At 38.9% G+C, this 20,216-nt stretch overlaps 2 protein-coding genes across 3 annotated transcripts in view; one reads left to right on the top strand and one right to left on the bottom strand.

Moving 5' to 3' along the window:
• The window catches only part of LOC113510242 (5'-3' exoribonuclease 2 homolog), a 35,132-nt gene extending 30,263 nt beyond the window's left edge, over nucleotides 1–4,869 (bottom strand). The window contains exons 1-2 of the mRNA XM_052900541.1: nucleotides 4,617–4,869; nucleotides 3,657–3,896 (exon numbers count right to left, since the gene is read on the bottom strand). Coding sequence (XP_052756501.1) covers nucleotides 3,657–3,896; nucleotides 4,617–4,691 — 315 coding nt within the window. The 5' untranslated portion in view covers nucleotides 4,692–4,869. The remainder of the gene's footprint in view (nucleotides 1–3,656; nucleotides 3,897–4,616) is intronic.
• Nucleotides 4,870–4,996: 127 nt separating this feature from the next.
• LOC113515891 (ribosome-releasing factor 2, mitochondrial) lies at nucleotides 4,997–19,589 on the top strand. 2 transcript variants are annotated; one of them, XM_052900475.1, is made up of 13 exons: nucleotides 4,997–5,209; nucleotides 5,983–6,111; nucleotides 6,991–7,128; nucleotides 8,685–8,873; nucleotides 9,389–9,900; nucleotides 10,337–10,426; nucleotides 14,037–14,226; nucleotides 14,732–14,887; nucleotides 15,625–15,847; nucleotides 16,567–16,684; nucleotides 17,032–17,127; nucleotides 17,628–17,774; nucleotides 19,220–19,589. In XM_052900475.1, exons 1-13 carry the CDS (start codon nucleotides 5,074–5,076, stop codon nucleotides 19,379–19,381), a joined length of 2,286 nt encoding a protein of 761 aa, XP_052756435.1. In that variant the 5' UTR covers nucleotides 4,997–5,073; the 3' UTR covers nucleotides 19,382–19,589. The 2 variants fall into 2 exon arrangements, with proteins under 2 accessions (XP_052756435.1, XP_052756436.1); XM_052900476.1 differs by lacking the exon at nucleotides 4,997–5,209 and adding an exon at nucleotides 5,345–5,481.
• Nucleotides 19,590–20,216: the final 627 nt, after the last annotated feature.

Genomic DNA, 20,216 nt, shown 5'->3' with positions numbered 1-20,216 from the left:
GCTCATGTCTATAGGCGACGGTTACCACTTTCCATCAGGTGGGCCGTCACTTGTTTGTTGTTCTAAATTGTATAAAAAAATCACAGTATATTGTGAGGTACCCCTGGTGCTGTTCTTATTTATTGCTGATGGTAATCATATTGAAACAGGTGAATTATCAGTTTGTTTGACATTCCATGTTTCATATATGAAATATTATTATTCATATATTTTAATGTAGATAATACTGATAACAATATAAATTATAAATATATTTTTAAACCACAAAAATGGCAAACAAACAGCCCATCTGATGGTAAATGATCACTGTAGCCTATGGACTTCTGCACCACCAAGTTTGGCGATCTTGAAGAATCCTTAATGTACTCTTTTTGAAGAACCTCAACTGTAGTCTCTAGGGAAAATCTTATATATAGGGGGAGATGGGGTACATTGATACATGGGGCACATAGATACAGTCAATATACATCGAAAACAAAATGCATTACAAGAGCCGTACGCCACACATAAGATGTTAATCATACACCCTACACGCACACTAGCGCGGAGTAACGTTCACTCAACGGTTAGCGCTTGGCACGTTCAAACTTGTTTCTGACGTTCGCAACAAAATTTTCATAGTTTTATTTCAGATGTAATTGTTCTAAAATATTTAATGTTACCTGTGATATATTAAGATATATGGTAAGTATATATCTGTCATTACATTATGTACATTTCAATTTTTTGTTATTATTAATTGCTTTAATTTTATAAAATATTTATTTCGATTGTAGTAGGCAAGGGCACATTGATACAAGTACTGTCGGGGCACATTGATACGTATCAATGTGCCCCAATATTTTGGTAAAATGTATGTTTATGCAAGACTTAACATATTTTTATTTCTTTATAGAAAAATGGTTCGTACATTCAAACGCAAAACACAGAGAACTTTCATAGATGAAATTTCTCTGGCTTCTGCGATATCTGAGGTGTTGGAAGGAAAATTATCAATAAGAAAAGCAGCCGACAAATATAATTTAAAACCTGCAACTCGAAAAAAAGAAGAATAAAAACTGCGCAGGCCTGAGTTTTTCATCTAAGTATACCTCCAAACAAGTATTTACAAAGGAACAAGAAGATCAACTAAATTCTTACATAATAAAATGCAGTAAAATGCATCATGGGCTTACATTAATTAAAGTGCGGCAGCTTGCTTACGAATATGCTAAAAAATTGAATTGCATCTATCCACCATCTTGGGATGTCAATAAAAGTGCTGGCTTAGATTGGACATATGGTTTTCGTAAAAGAAATAAAAATATTAGTTTAAGGAAACCCGAAAACACAAGTATTGCCCGATCATTTTCATTTAATAAAACTGCTGTTGAAACCTTTTTTAATAATTTAGAAGATGTTTTCGCAAGATTTAATTTTACAGCTGATCGTATTATTAATTTCGATGAAACCGGTATTACAACGGTTATGAATACTCCAAAGATACTGGCAGAAAAAACTCAACGTCAAATCGGCCAAATTGTTTCTGCAGAGAGAGGCGAGTTGGTGACATTTGGAGGAATCATTACTGGAACTGGCAATAGTATTCCACCTGTATATGTGTTTCCCAGGGTTCATTATAAAAGCCATTTTTTAAATGGTGCTCCTGAAGGGTCTTTAGGCTTATCGTCTAGATCTGGTTGGATAAATAATGAATTATTTATAGAGGTTTTGAAACATATCCAAAAACACACAAATAGTACAAAAGAAAGACCGATTCTTTTAATGTGTGACAATCATGAGTCACATATTTCAGTTGAAGCAATTAATTATTCACGTGAAAATGGAATTGTCTACTTATCGTTTCCTCCACACACATCCCACAAACTTCAACCTCTTGATGTTGGTGTTTTCGGTCCATTTAAATCAAAACTCAAGGTAGCCTTCAATGACTGGCACATTAATCATCCTGGGAAAACGATATCTATTTATGATATTCCAAGTCTTTCTAAGTTGGCTTTTTTTGAATCTTTCAACGCAAAAAATATTACAAGCGCATTTGCTAAGCCTGGAATCATACCATTTAATAGATTAGCATTTTCTGAAGAAGATTTTTCTCCTTGTGATGTTTATAGCAACCAAGGATCCAAAAATGATCTTATAACTGATTCTAGTGCCAATCCTATTAATCTCGAATTAACGACAGAGAGCGAGCAATGTGTAACACCACCTCCTACTAGAGAGCCACCAAATATCATGAATGATTTTGAGTTACATAATATGCCTTCCACATCAAGAGCTTCTGATGAAATTAATGAAATACTCACAACCAAACCATGCATAACTCCTGAAGTTGTAAGGCCTTATCCAAAAATTTACCGAAACAATCCAACCAGAAAAGGAAAAGGAAAGGGTAAATCGCGAATTTACACGGATACTCCAGAAAAACAAAGAATAGAAGAACTGCAAAGATCTAAGGATGAAGCGAACCTAAAAAAAAATCGACGAAAACGCGTAAAAGATCTGAAAACTGCTAAAAATTTACTGGGGATAACTGTTAATCCCATCAAAAAACAAAATAAAAATGCAAAGACTATATCTACAGAATCAGACTCTTCAAACTCTTCTGCTAATATTTTATTACAGGAATCATTCGATTCTGAAAAGTCTACCATAGAATCATCTGATGATGATATTTTTAATACTGCCCCACCTGCAGTAAATGATCTTCATGATGGTGACTATGTTATAACAAAGGTAATTAACGTAGGAAAGAAGCAACCTTATAAGCATTTTGTTGGAAAAATAGTGTCAAGATATCCCGACAGCCAGAACGACTTTCTTGTCTCTTTTTTAAAGCTTAAACCGACTGGAACTTTTGTATTCCCTGATATAAGAGACGAAGCTTCGGTTAATATTTGTGATATTGTGTTGAAGTTACCAAATCCTATAGTAAAGAAGGGCACTAGTAGAACAGCTTCTCTATTCAATTTTAAGATAAATTTGTCACCTTACAACATTTCAATGTAATGTAAATCCTCATAAAAACTAGTGATGACTGAAGAGGTCAAATAAAGAATGATGATATCTTATTGTTTAAGTATAAAACTAGTGATGACTGATTAGGCCAAATAAAGAATGATTGTATTTTATTGTTTTTCATGGTATAGTATATTGTTTGGATTTACTTGTTCTATTTTTATATAAAAAACGCAAAAAACATTGATTTCAATTAGTACAAGATTAATCTTAAGTACACATAATTTACAAATATAAGTAATTAATAAATAAATGTCATAAAAATCAATAAATCTTGTTTAATTTGTAGAAACGTTTCTGTGAATCAAAGTACCCCAGTATATGTATCAATGCACCCCAAATGTGGGGTACATTAATACAAATTTCAATTTTTTGTAAATAGGCTCTAATATTTTTTATGATTAAATCTAACTGTTAATTTGACTTTGAAAAGTTAGTTGAATATTTATTGAATAGATTATAATTCTTAAATTGTATATTACTGTCAATAGGTCGTCTTTTTTTGGGTTTAAGTAAAAATCGTATCAAGGTGCCCCAACTCCCCCTACTCACTGAAGAAACCATCTATGACATAATATTTTTTTTTTATAATTTTTAACCCAAATCCTTATCCTTATAAATTATAAATTGATACTCACAACACCATCAATGGCCATGTACAGAAGTTTCCTCGGTCTCACAATGCGGAACATTCTGTCAATGCACTCAAAAATAGCAACCATCATCTCATCTTCATTTTTGGGGGCAGGCTTGTCCTCTGGATGTGTACAAGGATGGATGATGCCATTCATGTCCAAGTATAAATTATCAAATTCCACTCCATTAGGATTTGGTAGTGAAGAGTCCACATACACTAGTTCACCATCTACATCGGTTGGCTACATGAGAGAAAATACGAATAAATTATTTAATTATGGTTTTGTACATACATACATATCTCTTATGTCTGTCTCCCAAAATACAAATTATAATTTAAAAAAACTATAAGGTTTAAAAAATTCTTCATTCCATAAATCAATCCATATCTCTCAAAAATGCAGGCTAGGCATTTCAAAATATTTACAAATTAGCTATTGTCTAACATTCAATGTGAAATCTGGTCACTGATATTGACCTTTTACAGTACTTTGTATAAAAGAGAATGGAACACACAAGATCTTTACCATGTGTATTAAACCCTGTCATTTTTATTGCTTCCCTAATTATTAATAAAGAAAAATTTATTATTAAAGAAAAAAAAAACAATGTTTTTAATTGACTTAGAAGGAATACATACAACTGATGACATAAAACATTCTGAAATATCATTTACATCTATCTCCCATTAAGAGATGTTGTATTACCGTTTTGATTTTGATATTATTAACATTATACAGTTTTAGAAAACATTCAAATGGTTATTTGATGACTATGAAGTTCCATAAATGCCACGATCACATGTAACAGATTAACTACATGTTTCAATTTCATTTATACACAGACCGATTGGTTTATTAAGAAAATGGGTCCACTACAAACTGATTCAAATAGAAATAATATATTTAATAATTAAGAATTTTATTATTAAGAAACTTAACATTTTGAGGTTATATATTTACCTTCTGTTCAATACATTCAACAATGACGCTTGGGTACTTTCTGCTGAGCCAGCGGAAAAATGCTGGAACTCCCATTTCGAAGAGCTAATTAATAATTCCTCTTATTTATAATTTTAACCATTTATTAACTTCAATAATTTATCTAAAGTATTCAACACAAACAAATGGACTAAGATGCCATTATTTGAGAGAAAGAGAAAACGAAACAAGACAAATTAAAATAATGGTGGTGTCAAACACAGAGCCTCTATGGTATCAATACAACAACGCAACCACAGATTACAGAATATAATATAAAGTACGTACACAGGTAAAGAATAGTACTTATTTACCCGCATTCTTTATGGTACACAGCACATTGATTGATTGACTGATGAACTGACTGATACGGGAATGACAACTTTGCAAACACTAGAAATTAAATATTATAATTTTAATTTATTTAGTTAAATGAACAATGAAAACCTTTTGTGTTGTTAAACATTACAAGAAACTAATAAGAAATGCAATATTACGGAAGTATTGCAGTAATGCAGCTGATGTTAAAATCGACAAAATACGTAATATCGGCATTTTAGCTCACATAGATGCAGGTTAGAATTTTTATTATTTTCAAAATATCTTATATTAAAATATTATAACTACATTTACACCTCACCTATATTTCTTATCAGTTATTTTCTTCCTAGAAATATAGGTAATATTTCTGATAATAAGTTGAGTATATTAATTCAAATTTGTGGAATTATTGAGAATGTAAAAATCAGTTTTAACTTTAATTTATATAATACTTCTTACAACCACAAATACTCCTATGTATTATTTATGTAATAGGGTAGTAGACCACTAAGAGTATTCACTGACCGTAAGTGCCCATAAATTTTAACGATTATTTAAGTTATACTTAATATAACTTAAAAATTATTTAAAATATGATTAAATTCTGCTAATATTTTTGTACTATATGGCTTTAATACTTTAATTTTTTTAATATTTTATCTTTTATTGGATCTATATACCGAACTGGACGGTAGGGAAAAAAATAAAATTATAATGTAAAAATTTGACGTTCATAAGCGGCTAAAATGTCCTACATGAATAAATGATTTTTGAATTTTGAATTTTTAAATGCGCTTTAAATTTAAATTTCTATGAAATGTAACCATTATAATGATATCAGATCCTAAAGGTATCCTCTGACTGATCTTTAATAACAATATTTAAATGCAAGTTCTAAAATATAATTAGTATATCCCAAGAAACAATTAGGAAATAGGAAAAACTAAGGAGAGCATGTACATATTAAATACTTTTCCATTTTTATGTCTCTATATGAGACTATAATAGTTATGTTTATCTTATGTAGGTAAAACTACAACAACAGAGCGCATGCTATTCTACTCAGGGACCATTCGTTCCATGGGAGAAGTTCACCATGGCAACACTGTCACTGACTACATGGAGCAGGAGAGACAGAGGGGCATTACAATCACTTGTAAGTTTAAATATTTTAACTATTAATACATATAGTGTTGCCAGTCACAGTCAAGGGTGTTAACTAAAGGCTGTAATTTCATCAGTGATTTGAATATATATGTTATATATATTATTGTTATATATAGATATTGAATATAACACTGCATGTGCAATACAATAATGCATTCTGAGCGATGCTCAACAGCAGAGAACAGGGTTAATGATTTTTTTGCTGTTTTACATAATTATAAGCCAGAATTTCATGACAGATTAATGACAACAAGTAATCATATTGTAAAGACTGTATTCTTCACAGCATACCTGACTACAAGAGCATGTCTGTTTTTCGGTTTGAAGGGTAGTATATGGCATGAATTTACAGGGTACAAAGGAATAACACCGGAGACCTAAGGAATAGCAACGCATGAGGTGTATCATGGGTGAAACAGTATATATAACAGTACAATAACAGAGTTATGTCCATGGTACTGTTACCACTTTCCATCAGGTGGGCAGTCAGCTTGTTTGCCATTCTAAGTTGTATAAAAAAAAATCTCACAATCCAAATTAAAATTATCTTTATTCAAATAAACTATTTACAATTGTATACAGTCACTTTTTTTATTGTAATTTTTATTTTAAACTACTACAGGGTGTGGAAAGTTGAGCCTGCAAGAAACTTGACAATTGTCCTTTTAAATCTCTCTTAAATTGTGCATGATCTCCTAACACCATGCACTCTTGTCTTTCAATTAATTGTTTTAAAGTGTAATGGACTTTCTTCAATAAATGTTTTTAATAACAGCTCTAAACCTATTAAAAGGTAAAGATCTCTTTAATGAGTCATTTATAATACAAAATTTTAAAAATTTTTTGATCATAAATTTTTTCATTACAGCTGCAGCAGTATCATTCCAATGGAATGGCAGTCAGATCAATCTAATAGACACGCCTGGCCACATAGACTTCACAATGGAGGTGGAGCAAAGTCTTGCCGTACTGGACGGAGCTGTAGTTGTGCTAGATGCATCTGCTGGTAAGACCACTAATAGTCAGACTAGTTCACCAACTTAGTTTACTAGAGGGAGACTTTGTACAAAAGTTGTTTGCTTGGATACCTCTGTCCCATTCGTGTTTCAACCGTAAAGCTGTTGTGTTTGCATGTCTGTGTTTTGGTTTGAACGGTGGGATATGATGTGAATTTACTGGGTACAGAGGAATAACACCTGAGTCCTCAGGAATAGCAACGCATGCGGGGTATCATGGGCGAAACAGTATACTCTGTTATGTCCATGGTACTGCTCGTGTCTATATGCGACGGTTACCACTTTCCATCAGGTGGGCCGTCAGCTTGTTGGCCATTCTAAGTTGTGTAAAAAAAAAATAAACAATAACTTTTTATGTGACATGTGAACATGATAACTATCATCATCATCATACAGAATATTTTGAAATGAAATTTATTGCCATGAATGTGGTAAGTTGAGATAATATTATATATTTTTGTGTGGTGTTAACATTCAGCCAGGTTGGCATGCAACATTATTACATGTCTTATCATTGCTAATTATTAATTATAAGTTATATTAATAATAAAGTTATATTGATATTAAAATTGTTATTGTATTAATATATTATTTTTCAGTCAGTTACATATATAACATTATATATTTAAGATTTAATTTTATTTAACCCCTCATTTGTTATCATATTATGCTTTGTTATTTCACTGTCATATCCTACCCTTTAAACCGAAATGCAGCCATGCAAGCACAACTGCTTAGTGACAAAACCATGAATAGGACAGAGATAAGCAATTAGACAAATTCTTTAGTCTCTATCTAGTATTAACAAGAATATAACATGACAGAATCTATATTGGTTTTTTTTGATGGGTGATAATGGCGCATCAGCGCAGGCGGGGTTACCATTACCCCGCCTGCGCTGATGGGATACGCTGGCGGGGCACCAGTAAAGGGTGATCGATGACAATGAAAATAGGCCAGTTAGCCCATCATGATGAATCCATCAAGAATTAACTATGATAGTTTCCAGGGAGAACCACGAGGAGCTCGACCTGGTTGGGTATATTACTAGCAATGGGATTTTTAATCTCCATTACTAACAATCTTTTTCCCCCCAATCTATATTGGTTAATGTAATGTAAATGTAAATTGGCCTCTCTTTTCCACACTTAGCCTCTATTTTGGTTTTCAATAACACAACACTATAAGTCTTTAAAATATATTGCTATATCATCCTAAGGTTTTTTTATGGGTATATAGACAATGTAAACTTCTTTTACGCTATTAGTATACCCTGGTGGAATACCAGTGATAAATCATAGGTCCTCACACTTTAAGCCAAACAAGCATAGCCCCATCTGATGGTATAAACATGATGGTAAACAACTTATGCTCAGTTATATACAATACATTTTATAAAGGTTATTAAATTCAATTATTATATACTTATGCTATGGTAATTGTTTACCGTCATATCCATAAGGACTTACAACACTAAGAGAGCCACGCGCGCATTGTCTACCTTTCTAGATGCCATTATTAACAATCCTTCCTCCTATATCCTCAGGAGTGGAGGCCCAAACGCTGACGGTGTGGCGGCAGGCCAGCGGCTATCGCGTACCACGGTTGGTGTACCTGAATAAGATGGACCGGCCCGGCGCCGACGCGACTGCCTGCCTGCGCTCTGTGCGGGAGCGTCTGCAGGCCACCCCGCTGCTTCTGCAACGGCCGGTGCGGGTGCAGGACCGGCTTATAGGTGTATGAGACATTGCTGTTAATTTTTTTTCACCAACTCCAAAAAAAAGATACTCAAGCTGTGATTTTTTTTGAAAGACTTCTCCCCTGTTGATTCTTTACTATCTAAACCATATTCCAACATTTGATATATGGTTTGTTTACAAGCTAAGATTATGTTGATAACACAGAGTAATGTTGTGTCTAGACAGTGAACATCTTGGGGGATAAGTGAGAACCTAACTAGGAGGGTTTTTTCTAAAAATATCATCAATAGAATTTATGCAAACTCTATAATGACACCTTTGAACCTGACATAGATCTCTCTCTTGGAGGGTTTTGCTAGTAGTCGCCATGCTTGGCAAGCAGATTGCCACACACAGTTTTGGTGATGTTTTAAGAGGGATAACTGCTGCCTATCTTTTGACCATTAAATTCCCTTGGTTTCTTACGACACCCAAAGGTAAGGAAGGGAAAGTGAATCTTGGGTGAAGACGTTGTAGTTATAAAAATCCTAATTACAGTACAATTTTCCAGGTCTCATTGACTTGATCACGCTAGAAGAAATAATATGGACCCAAGGTCGCGGGAGGAACTTCACGCGGCGGAAACTAACTGAAAAAGATGACGAGGCTGTATGGGAGAACTCTATGAACGACCATAGAGAACTCATAGACACACTCTCCTCTTTAGATGACAAGCTGGCTGATAAGATTATAGAACAAGAGTCTATGGATAATTTGTCTAGTGCAGAAATTGAGGCAGCCATCAGAAGGTGTACTATAGAAATGTCCGCTTTCCCAATTGTCTGTGGTAGTTCGTATAAGAATATAGGTGTTCAAACTTTGATGGACGCTGTGATATCGTATTTACCGTCACCGTTAGAGTGCAATGAGTTGTACAAGAGTTTTGGTAAAGATTTATCAGCGAGAGCATTCAAGGTGCAGCACGATGATCAGAGGGGCGTACTGACTTTCTTGAGGCTGTACAGTGGGGAGATCAGTAAGGCGCAGAAGATTTATAACGTGGCACGAGACAAGAGTGAACAGGTATGTTATAAATAATGTGGAAAATTAAGTTTATTAGTATATTTACAATTGTAGTTTCTATTTAGAAGCTACGTATAGCGTTTATATGGATTTCTGAATTGTCTTACGTTTTATGACCTAAGGACATTGTAACGACCCACACCTGATTTTTATTCTACCTAAATATATAATATATATATATATATATATATATATATACTAATAATATATATATATATATATATATATATATATATATATATATATATATATATATATATATATATATATATATTATTAGTATTTTACTTATTAATAAGCTAATTCGATTTCGAATCGATTACTATCGGCACCGCCGGCTCGCACCTGTACTGCTCAGTTTGCTGCCACTTATCAGGCTATTTCTCTGCTCAATTCTCTGATTACTAATTGATACTAATAAAATTTTTAATGGCAGGGCGGTGCGTTATACGTAGCACTAGCAGACGAGTACAAACCGGTGGAGACGGTCACGGCCGGCAATATCGCTGTCGTCAGCGCGCTCAAGGTGAGTTCGTGGTTGAACAATGAAGTGTTCAACAGTGTAGAATAGAGGGGTAAAGGGATTGTTAGTAATGCTGATATAATAACCTAATTGTTAGCAATACAACTGATCGACCCCCCCATGGAAACAATCTTGATTGATTGTTAAGCAATTCGCCAAGAATCTGGTCCGCTTTTATCTTCATTTATTGTCCCTCACTGGGATGATGAAATGATGATATTACCTATAAAATTGTTGATAATTTGAGATTATTTGCGATTTAAGGCAAAAAGAAATCTGCTTTAAACAGATTTCTTTTTGCCTTAAATCGCTCTAATCTTAAAGAGCGAAAAGAAGTAAGAGTTGCTATGATTATTATGAATTATCATAGATATTTTACAAAGTCGTTAGCATGAGTCTTATTCGATACACTGCTTGCATGTTGGACGAATAACAAAAATGCCAGTGAAAAAATTGCAGTCGTAAAACTGATGGTTTTTTTTTTATGGGCGACAATGCAATGGTTACTTCGCCTACGCTCTCAGTATAATCTGGTAGGACACCAGTGAGAAAAGATATGTGATTTTTATTTATTTATTTTATGCAATTTAGAATGGCAAACAAGCTGACGGTCCACCTGATGGAAAGTGGTAACCGTTGCCTATAGACATGAGCAGTACTATGGACATAACAGAGTATACTGTTTCGCCCATGATACCACTCATGCGTTGCCATTCCTGAGGACTCAGATGTTATTCCTCTGTACATGAATGTATGTGAGGATGAAAACAGGTGACTCGGCCCATCATGATGAATTAAACAAGAATTAATCATGATGGTTTCCAGAAAGAACTACGCGGAGATCAACCTGATAGAATATATTGCTTGCTAACGTGCTTTATTTAACGTCTAGTGTCCGAGTGTCTAGTGTCAGTCTAGTGTCCGAGTATCTAGTGTCTCAGTGTCAGAGTGTCTAGTGTCCGAGTGTCGGAGTGTCAGAGTGACCAGTGTCTGAGTGTCTAGGTCCGAGTGTCTAGTGTCCGAGTGTCTAGTGTCTGAGCGTCTAGTGTCCGAGTGTCTAGTGTCAGTCTAGTGTCCGAGTATCTAGTGTCTCAGTGTCAAAGTGTCTAGTGTCCGAGTGTCGGAGTGTCAGAGTGACCAGTGTCCGAGTGTCTAGTGTCTGAGTGTCTAGGTCCGAGTGTCTAGTGTCGGAGTGTCTAGTGTCTGAGCGTCTAGTGTCCGAGCGTCTAGTGTCCGAGTGTCGGAGTGTCAAAGTGTCTAGTGTCCGAGTGTCTGGTATCCGAGTGTATAGTGTCAGTGTCGAGTGTCTAGTGTCGGAGTGTCTGAGTGTCTAGTGTCCGAGTGTCTAGTGTCTCAGTGTCTGAGTGTCTAGGTCCGAGTGTCTAGTGTCTGAGCGTGTAGTGTCCGAGTGTCTAGTGTCCGAGTATCTAGTGTCTCAGTGTCCGAGTGTCTAGTGTCTGAGTGTCTAGTGTCCGAGTGTCTAGTGTCAGTCTAGTGTCCGAGTATCTAGTGTCTCAGTGTCAGAGTGTCTAGTGTCCGAGTGTCTAGTGTCTGAGTGTCTAGTGTCCGAGTGTCTAGTGTCAGTCTAGTGTCCGAGTATCTAGTGTCTCAGTGTCAGAGTGTCTAGTGTCCGAGTGTCGGAGTGTCAGAGTGACCAGTGTCCGAGTGTCTAGTGTCCGAGTGTCTGGTATCCGAGTGTCAAGTGAAATGAAATGAAATGAAATGAAATGAATTTATTTTGCTAGAATGCAGGTAATTTTAGATGATAGAGGTTTATATTTCCCGTGTACATTCTGCACGTGTCTCAGTGTCTGAGTGTCTGAGTGTCTATGGACCGAGTCTCTAGTGTCTGAGTGTCTAAGTGTCTAGTGTCTAGTGTCTAGTGCCTAGTGTCTGAGTGTCTAGTGTCTGAGTGTCTGAGTGTCTAAGTGTCTACTGTCGGAGAGTCCGAGTGTCTAGTGTCGGAGTGTCTGAGTGTCTAGTGACTGTGTCTAGTGTCTGAGTGTCTAGGTTCGAGTGTCTAGTGTCGGAGTATCTTGAGTGTCGGAGTGTCCGAGTGTCTAGTGTCGGAGTGTCTGAGTGTCTAGTGTCCGAGTGTCTAGTGTCTGAGTGTCTAATGTCCGAGTGTCAAGTGTCTCAGTGTCTGAGTGTCTAGTGTCGGAGTGTCCGAGTGTCTGAGTGTCTAGTGACTGTGTCTAGTGTCTGAGTGTCTAGGTTCGAGTGTCTAGGTCCGAGTGTCTAGAGTCGGAGTGTCCGAATGTCTAGTGTCGGAGTGTCTGAGTGTCTAATGACTGTGTGTCTAGTGTCCGAGTGTCAAGTGTCTAGTGTCGGAGTGTCCGAGTGTCTAGTGTCGGAGTGTCTGAGTGTCTAGTGTCCGAGTGTCTAATGTCCGAGTGTCTAGTGTCGGAGTGTCTGAGTGTCTAATGTCCGAGTGTCAAGTGTCTCAGTGTCTGAGTGTCTAGTGTCGGAGTGTCCGAGTGTCTAGTGTCGGAGTGTCTGAGTGTCTAGTGACTGTGTCTAGTGTCTGAGTGTCTAGGTTCGAGTGTCTAGTGTCCGAGTGTCTAATGTCGAAGTGTCTTGAGTGTCTAATGTCCAAGTGCCTGGTATCAGAGTGTCTCAGTGTCTGAGTGTCTGAGTGTCGGACTGTCTGAGTGTTTGAGTGTCTAAGTGTCTGAGTGTCCAGTGTCGGAGTGTCAGAGTGTCTAGTGTCCGAGTGTCTAGTGTCTGAGTGTCTAAGTGTCGGAGTGTCTGGTGTCCAAGTATCTAATGTCCGAGTGTCTAGTGTCCGGTGTCCGGTCTCCGAGTGTCTAGTGTCTAGTGTCTGAGTGTCTAGTGTCCGAGTGTCTAGTGTCTGTCTAGTGTCCGAGTGTCTCAGTGTCTGAGTGTCTAGTGTCTGTCTAGTGTCCGAGTGTCTAGTGTCCCAGTGTCTAGTGTCTAATGTCCTAGTGTCTAGTGTCCGAGTGTCTGGTATCCGAGTGTCTAGTGTCCGAGTATCTTGTGTCTGAGTGTCTAGTGTCCGAGAGTCTAATGTCCGAGTGTCTAGTGTCCGAGTGTCTGGTATCCGAGTGTCTAGTGTCCGAGTGTCTTGTGTCTGAGCGTCTAGTGTCCGAGTGTCTAGTGTCCGAGTGTAATCCAATGCAAATGGAATGGTAATCCCAACTTCTGGTGTTACAAGTGGCTGGCTAAATGATGGATAATAGATGATGAATAAGCCGGATCAATTGACCCATCACGATGGAACCAGGGATTAACATTCGATGGTTTCCAAGAAACATACAGGATATATTGCTAACATTGTAGTCACTAACGCAGGTTGTTGGGGGGTGGGAAGGGTTGTTAGTAATGGGGTCTAGCTGACCCATTGCTAGCAATACGTCAGGTCGACTTCCACCCGGTTCCCTTTGGAAACCATCGTGGTTAATTCTAGTGGAATTGGTCACGATGGGCTAACTGACCTGCTTTTATCGTCATCTACCATCCCTCACTGGTGCCCCGTCAGCGTATACCGATAGCGCGGGCGGGGTTACCATTCTATTATCATCCATTAAAAAAAACCCGGTTGTGGACTATCCCCTCTCTTTAGCCAGATAGTTTAAAAAGAATGTTGCAACAGGCGACTATGTCCGGAGACCTGGTCACGTCCACCCAAGCTGCCGCGAACCGAGCCAAGAAACAGTTGGCCACCACACTCGCAGACAGCAGTCAGCTGGATAGGCTCGCGTTGCCGAGTGCTCACCAGCGGATCCAGGGTTTGGAGACAGAGCCCACGAAGGAAGAATTGGCTGATATACTGCTGGGAATCGGTAAATTTATATACTTGTAATACCTTTCTTTTTACCATAACAGCTAAGGTAGCGATTCCTAAAGTGGGTACCGTAAAAAAACACCCAGGGTTCCGCAAAGTTATTTGTACAGAGATACAATTGTACTCTTCACATTAAATTTAACATTTTAACATTTATTATATAATATGGAGACTTTGTACAAAAATCGTTTGCGTGGGTACCTTTGTACCAATTGTGTTTCAACCGTGAAACAGTTGTGTTTGCACGGTTTGAAGGGTGGCAGTGAATTTCATTGCCACCCTTCAAACCGAAACACAGCCATGCAAACACAACTGCTTCACGGTAGAAACACGAATGGGACAGAGGTATCCAAGCAAACGACTTTTGTGCAAAGTCTCACTCTGGTAAAATAGATGTGGGGGAAAGACAGAAAAAAGAGAATAAATCTAATGTCGCAATGTCTGGTAAGACAACGTTTGTTTGGTTGGCTAATGTTTAATAAAAACATAAACATATGTGGTAGGTACGACGGCACCGCAGCCGGTATTCCTGTGCTCGATCGAGCCACCAAGCGCCGCAACCCAGACCGCGCTGGAGACTGCGCTGGCGCAGCTGCAACGCGAGGACCCCAGCCTGCAGGTGTCCGTCGACGACGACACCGGACAGATGGTGCTCGCTGGTAACCACACCTTATATTTTAGAACCTCAAGATCTTTAACAATTGTACACAAAGACCAACTGATGACAAGAATTGTTAGTAATGGAGACTGGCGACCCTGCATCAGGTTAACCTATTCGACTGTCGTCATTCTTATAAATTTGTCACGATGGACCAACTGGGCTGCTTCGTCTTCACATATCTTCTTACACTGGTGCCCCGCCATCAATAGTTAAATAGATAAAATCAGTTATTTTGATTTATAATGAAACTAAGGAATTGATTTTATTCAAATTTCTATGGAACCAATCTGTCCTTTCAGATAAAAAAGAATTGTTCAAATCGATTACATTACATTTACAACTGACCGAGTTGAGGGGGGGGGGATTGTTATTTTTATGGATGATAAAGGAATGGTCTGCCCGTGCTAACGGTGTACACAGGCGGGGCACCAGTGAGGAATGACAGGTGAGAATGAAAGGGACCTGCTATTAGCCCATTGTGATGAATATACCTAGAATTCAGCACGATGGTTTCCAGGGGGAACCACATGGAGGTGGACCTGGCAGGATATATTGCTAGCGATGGGACTGGTAGTCCGCATTACTAACAATTCCTTCTCCCGAGGGGGATTGTTAGTATATCTTGTTAGGTAGAGCTTCATGCGGTCCCCGCTGGTAACCATCATGCTGAATTCCAGGTGTATTCATCACGATGGGCTAACTGACAGTTGGTTGACAAATAGATATATACAACAGGTATGGGCGAACTGCATTTGGAGATAATAAAGGAGCGCATAGTCCGCGAGTACAAGATCGAGGCGGAGCTGGGGCCGCTGCAGATCGCGTACCGCGAGGCGCTGCAGGCCGCCGCGCGCCGCGCCGCCGCCGTCGACCGCAGCATCGGCGGCCAGCGGCAGCTGCTCAAGGTCGAGCTGTCCGCCGCGCCGCGCCCCGGCCTGCCGCCAGACAGGATCTTCAAGTGAGTACATCATACATACTAGCCGGAAGGCGGGGTTTTTAGGTTTGTTAGTAATGGGGTCTGACTAATAGCGGAAGGGAAAAAGGGATTGTTAACAATGGAGTTCGACATTGCTAGCAATATGCCCTATCAGGTCTACCTCCACGCGGTTCCCCCTAGAAACCATCGTGAACAATTCTTGTTGAATTCGTCACGATGGGCTAACTGACCCGCTTCATCCTCACCTATCATCCCTCACTGGTGCCCCGCCGGTGTATACCAATAGCGCGGGTGGGGTTACCATTCCATTATCACCCATTAAAAAAAAACTAATAGCGGAAGCCCTCCCTTCCGTGATATCAGCGCAAGCACATCGATGTGCGATGTGTACGTCATCCTACTGCGAACCAGCAAATATAATACAAAAAAATTGCTAGCAATACATCCTATCAGGTCGACCTTCATGCGGTTTGCCTCTGGAAACCATCGTGGTTAATTCTAGTGGAATTCGTTACGTTTTTTTTTTTACTAAATTTTTAATTTTTTAATCGCATCACATTTGGTATAATAGATTTTATGTAATGCTGAACAAACAGACAAACAGATAAAGTTTTTAATTATTATTTTGGTTACTATTTATTCTAATAAGACCCCCCACCTATTTTTTTCTTAAATATCTCCCTATACAGACATCACCTAGTTACAATTTATTTATATTAATAAAATAAGATCTGTTGTAGACTGGACAAGTCCCCGGAGAGCGCTGCCAACCTGTCGCACCTGCACCCGCGCAGCCTGCAGGCCATCCGGCAGGGCGTCCACACCGCGCTGCAGCACGGACCGAAGATTGGCTGTCCGGTATGATTAATTATCATTTTATCCTTTTATCATTTGATCGTTTCATTATTTTATCATTTGATCGTTTCATTATTTTATCATTTGATCGTTTCATTATTTTATCATTTTATCATTTTACCACTTTACCATTTATCTCCAAAAAAAAAAAACAGTTTGTCTACTTGTCTAAATTTTGTACAATTTTTTAAGTTTAGCTCATTTTAATTCACCTAAGACACTTTCACCTACCTCAATTCTGAATCGATTCTCACAATTCTCTTTGTAAAAGGGTTTACTTACAAATTAGTATCACAAAATCGCCATCATTGTTATGGAAAGTAATGCCTTACTTTGTTTTCACGTCTTAGATGGTAGACGTGCAGGTGACGCTGCACTGGTTCGAGTCCGGGAGAGGCACGTCCGACTCTGTGATCACCGCAACTGTAGCGCAGTGTTTACGCAAGGTAAACACTAATATTAGCTCATTAGCTGTCGCGACAGGTAAATTGTACAAAACTCCATTTAATTTTAATTTTCTTAAGAATTGTAAGAATATTTAAAAACTAAGTAGCATTACATTTTTATCGCTTAAAAATGACGAAGTCTGCGGTGTAGTTTTATAATTAAACAGTCGTGGGGGAAAGGGGTTGTTAGTAATAGAGACTGCGAATTCCATTGCTAGCAATATACACGACCAGGTCGGTCGGTATATTGCTAGCTAGAAACTATCATAGTTAATTCCTGTTGAATTCATCATGATGGACTAACTGGCCTGTTTTCATTCTCATCTATCACCCTTCACTGGTGCCGCGCCAGTGTATCCCGTTAGCGCAGGCGGGGTTACCATACCATTTTCACCCATCAAAAAAAAATTAAACAGTCGTGTGTAAGGACTAATAAAAATTATATGCAATGTGAGGTCTGATTGTATACTTGAGTGTCGCGTGTGTGTGTGTGTGTGCAGGTGCTGGAGGAGGCGGGCTCGGTGGTGCTGGAGCCGGTGATGCGGCTGCAGGTGTCGTGCCCCGAGTCGCACTCGGCGCGCGTGCTGGCCGACCTGGCGCGGCGCCGCGCCGCCCTGCACCACGTGCAGCTGCGCCACCAGAACAAGGTCGCCCGTACACCATACACATACGTGAATGACGCGCACTCACTCCACCCAACACACACACATACATATACTCGTACAGAGAGAAAGAGAAAGAGATAGAGAGAGAGAGAGAGAGAGAGAAAGAGAGAGATAGAGTAATACAACTTACACTATTGGAAGAGATCTCTGTCAGAAATAAACCCATCCATGTACACGATATTTAAACTACCATATCTTTATAATTTACAAATGCAATAAAAAATACCACCATACGAGGTTTGTCCGGAAAGTACGTATAAAAGTTTTTTAAAAATTTTATTTTACAATTATTCAGGTAAATCAATTTTATCCCCTTCAAAGTACTCCCCCTGTGACATAATGCACTTGTGCCAACGCCGTTTCCACTGTGAGAAGGCTCCTTGAAAGTCCTCTGGTTGTAGGTTTCTCAGCTGCCCCGTCGTAGCTTTTTTTATCTCATTTATGTCCCCCAAATGCCGCCCCCGAAGTACCAATTTGGTTTTTGGGAACAAGAAGAAGTCACACGGGGCCAAATCCGGCGAATAGGGGGGGGTGTTCGGTCACCGTAATGGAATTTTTACTCAAAAACTCACGGACAACAAGAGAGGTGTGGGCAGGGGCATTGTCGTGGTGAAGAATCCAACGCCCCTCTCGCGCCAATTCTGGACGAACTCGTGCCACACGAGCTTTGAGGCGTCTGAGCACATCGACGTAGAATTTTCCATCAACTGTCTGGCCTGGAGGGACGAATTCTTGATGGACAATCCCCCGAACATCGAACTCTTTCTCGGCCCTCTCTGAATCTTTTTAGCCACTTGTGGACGGTTGGTTCCTTCACAGCATCATCCCCATAAACTGTTCTGAGATCGGCAAAAATTTCACGGCCATTCTTGCCGAGTTTCGAGAGAAACTTGATTACGACGCGCTGCTCTTCAACGGAAGCGGGCTCCATGCCGACGGGGTTTCGTTAAGAGGTAACTTCACAGATGGCGTGACAAGCCAGTTCGCACCGCACGGCGGTCAGACCAGAACTGAAGCATTGTTAGGGACATAAGGAAGGGGTCCTGCGCTTACCTGGCCTCCCCACTCCTCTTTCTCGCATTCCAGAACACTTTTATACGAACTTTCCGGACAGACCTCGTACACACATTTCGATATATACATATATACACCACATATCTCCCTTTCTTTCTGTAAACATGTAGTATACCCACAGTCTTGTGCGCAATTTGGAGTATTAAAAAATAATTGTCATATAATACAAATAGAAAGTTTTTGTAGGTGTATGTACATACGTACACACGTGCTCATGCGCACGCGCACGTGTTTGCGTGCAATATCAATTTGCAATGTGTATATATTTGCACCGAAATTAAAGTATTTAGTAGGTTTTTCTCTGTATTCTCATAATCTGAATAATCATCTGAAGTGTGTGTGTGTATGTACAGATAATCGACAGCCTGACGCCCCTGTCGGAGCTGCTCGGCTACTCGACCACGCTACGCTCGCTCAGCTCCGGGCTGGCCACCTTCACCATGGAGTTCCACTCGCACCAGCAGATGTCGCCGCACGACGAGGAGAAGGCCATCAAGGACGTCACCGGCTTTTAATTTGAATTCCAAATATAAAAAGTAGAGATGCATTGTAAAACAATTTGTATATGAATTTTTCCCACTTAAAAGTGGGAATATATTATTAAAGAGTGTGCAGAACGCACCTTTTTAGAGAATATTTTTAAATTTTATATTTTTATTTTGTTTTTTTTTTTTTTATATCTGACAATATCATGATTCATTATTATATTTTTCTCTACCACTAGCAGCGACCGTCTTATTATTTCATAAAATATACAATCCTTTTTCAAGAGCATATCTCTCGTTAAAAAAAGAGTGATTAGAGAGTTAAAAAGTGTAAATAATATGAATTACAATAGTATTTGCTTTGCCGCCGTTTTTAATTGGCTTCTTACGCCGAGAGCGTGGCACGGATCATCCTATCTACTAGCCGAAAGTTGCAGTTACTCGCCACCAGTACAGCAGTTGCAATAGGTGTGTGCATAGCCGCCATTAGCTGCCGCGCCTTCCGCTCCCTGCCGGCCGCAACCTACGCGTTTCGACTACCTATTACAAAATGCCATAAATTTAATTATAGGGATGCTTAGTGACTTACTAACATCCGTAGCGGCATAAAGTCGGCGGCTATGACTGGATTGGCCAAGCTAAGCTTGCTAAAGAGCTCCGCGTCGTGTACTGGAATCTCGGGGGAGTCCGTAGTAGAACTCGGGACCTCCGCCTCCTTGCTCAAACCCAGGGTGTAGATGTAAAAATCCTGGAAGAGGAGGAGGAAACTGTCCGGTAGCCCCTACAGGGACACCGCGGCAGTCGTTCGCATCTACGAATTATACAAAGCAATTTTTATTTGATTCATATAATATGGCACTTTTTA

Source organism: Galleria mellonella, unplaced genomic scaffold (genome assembly GCF_026898425.1).
Source record: "Galleria mellonella isolate WM207_F2 unplaced genomic scaffold, CSIRO_AGI_GalMel_v1 utg65, whole genome shotgun sequence".
In the NCBI taxonomy this organism is placed as follows: Eukaryota; Metazoa; Arthropoda; class Insecta; order Lepidoptera; family Pyralidae; genus Galleria; species Galleria mellonella.
The sequence above is the reverse complement of the archived record's forward strand: the minus strand, read 5'-3'. Positions and strand labels throughout refer to the sequence as shown.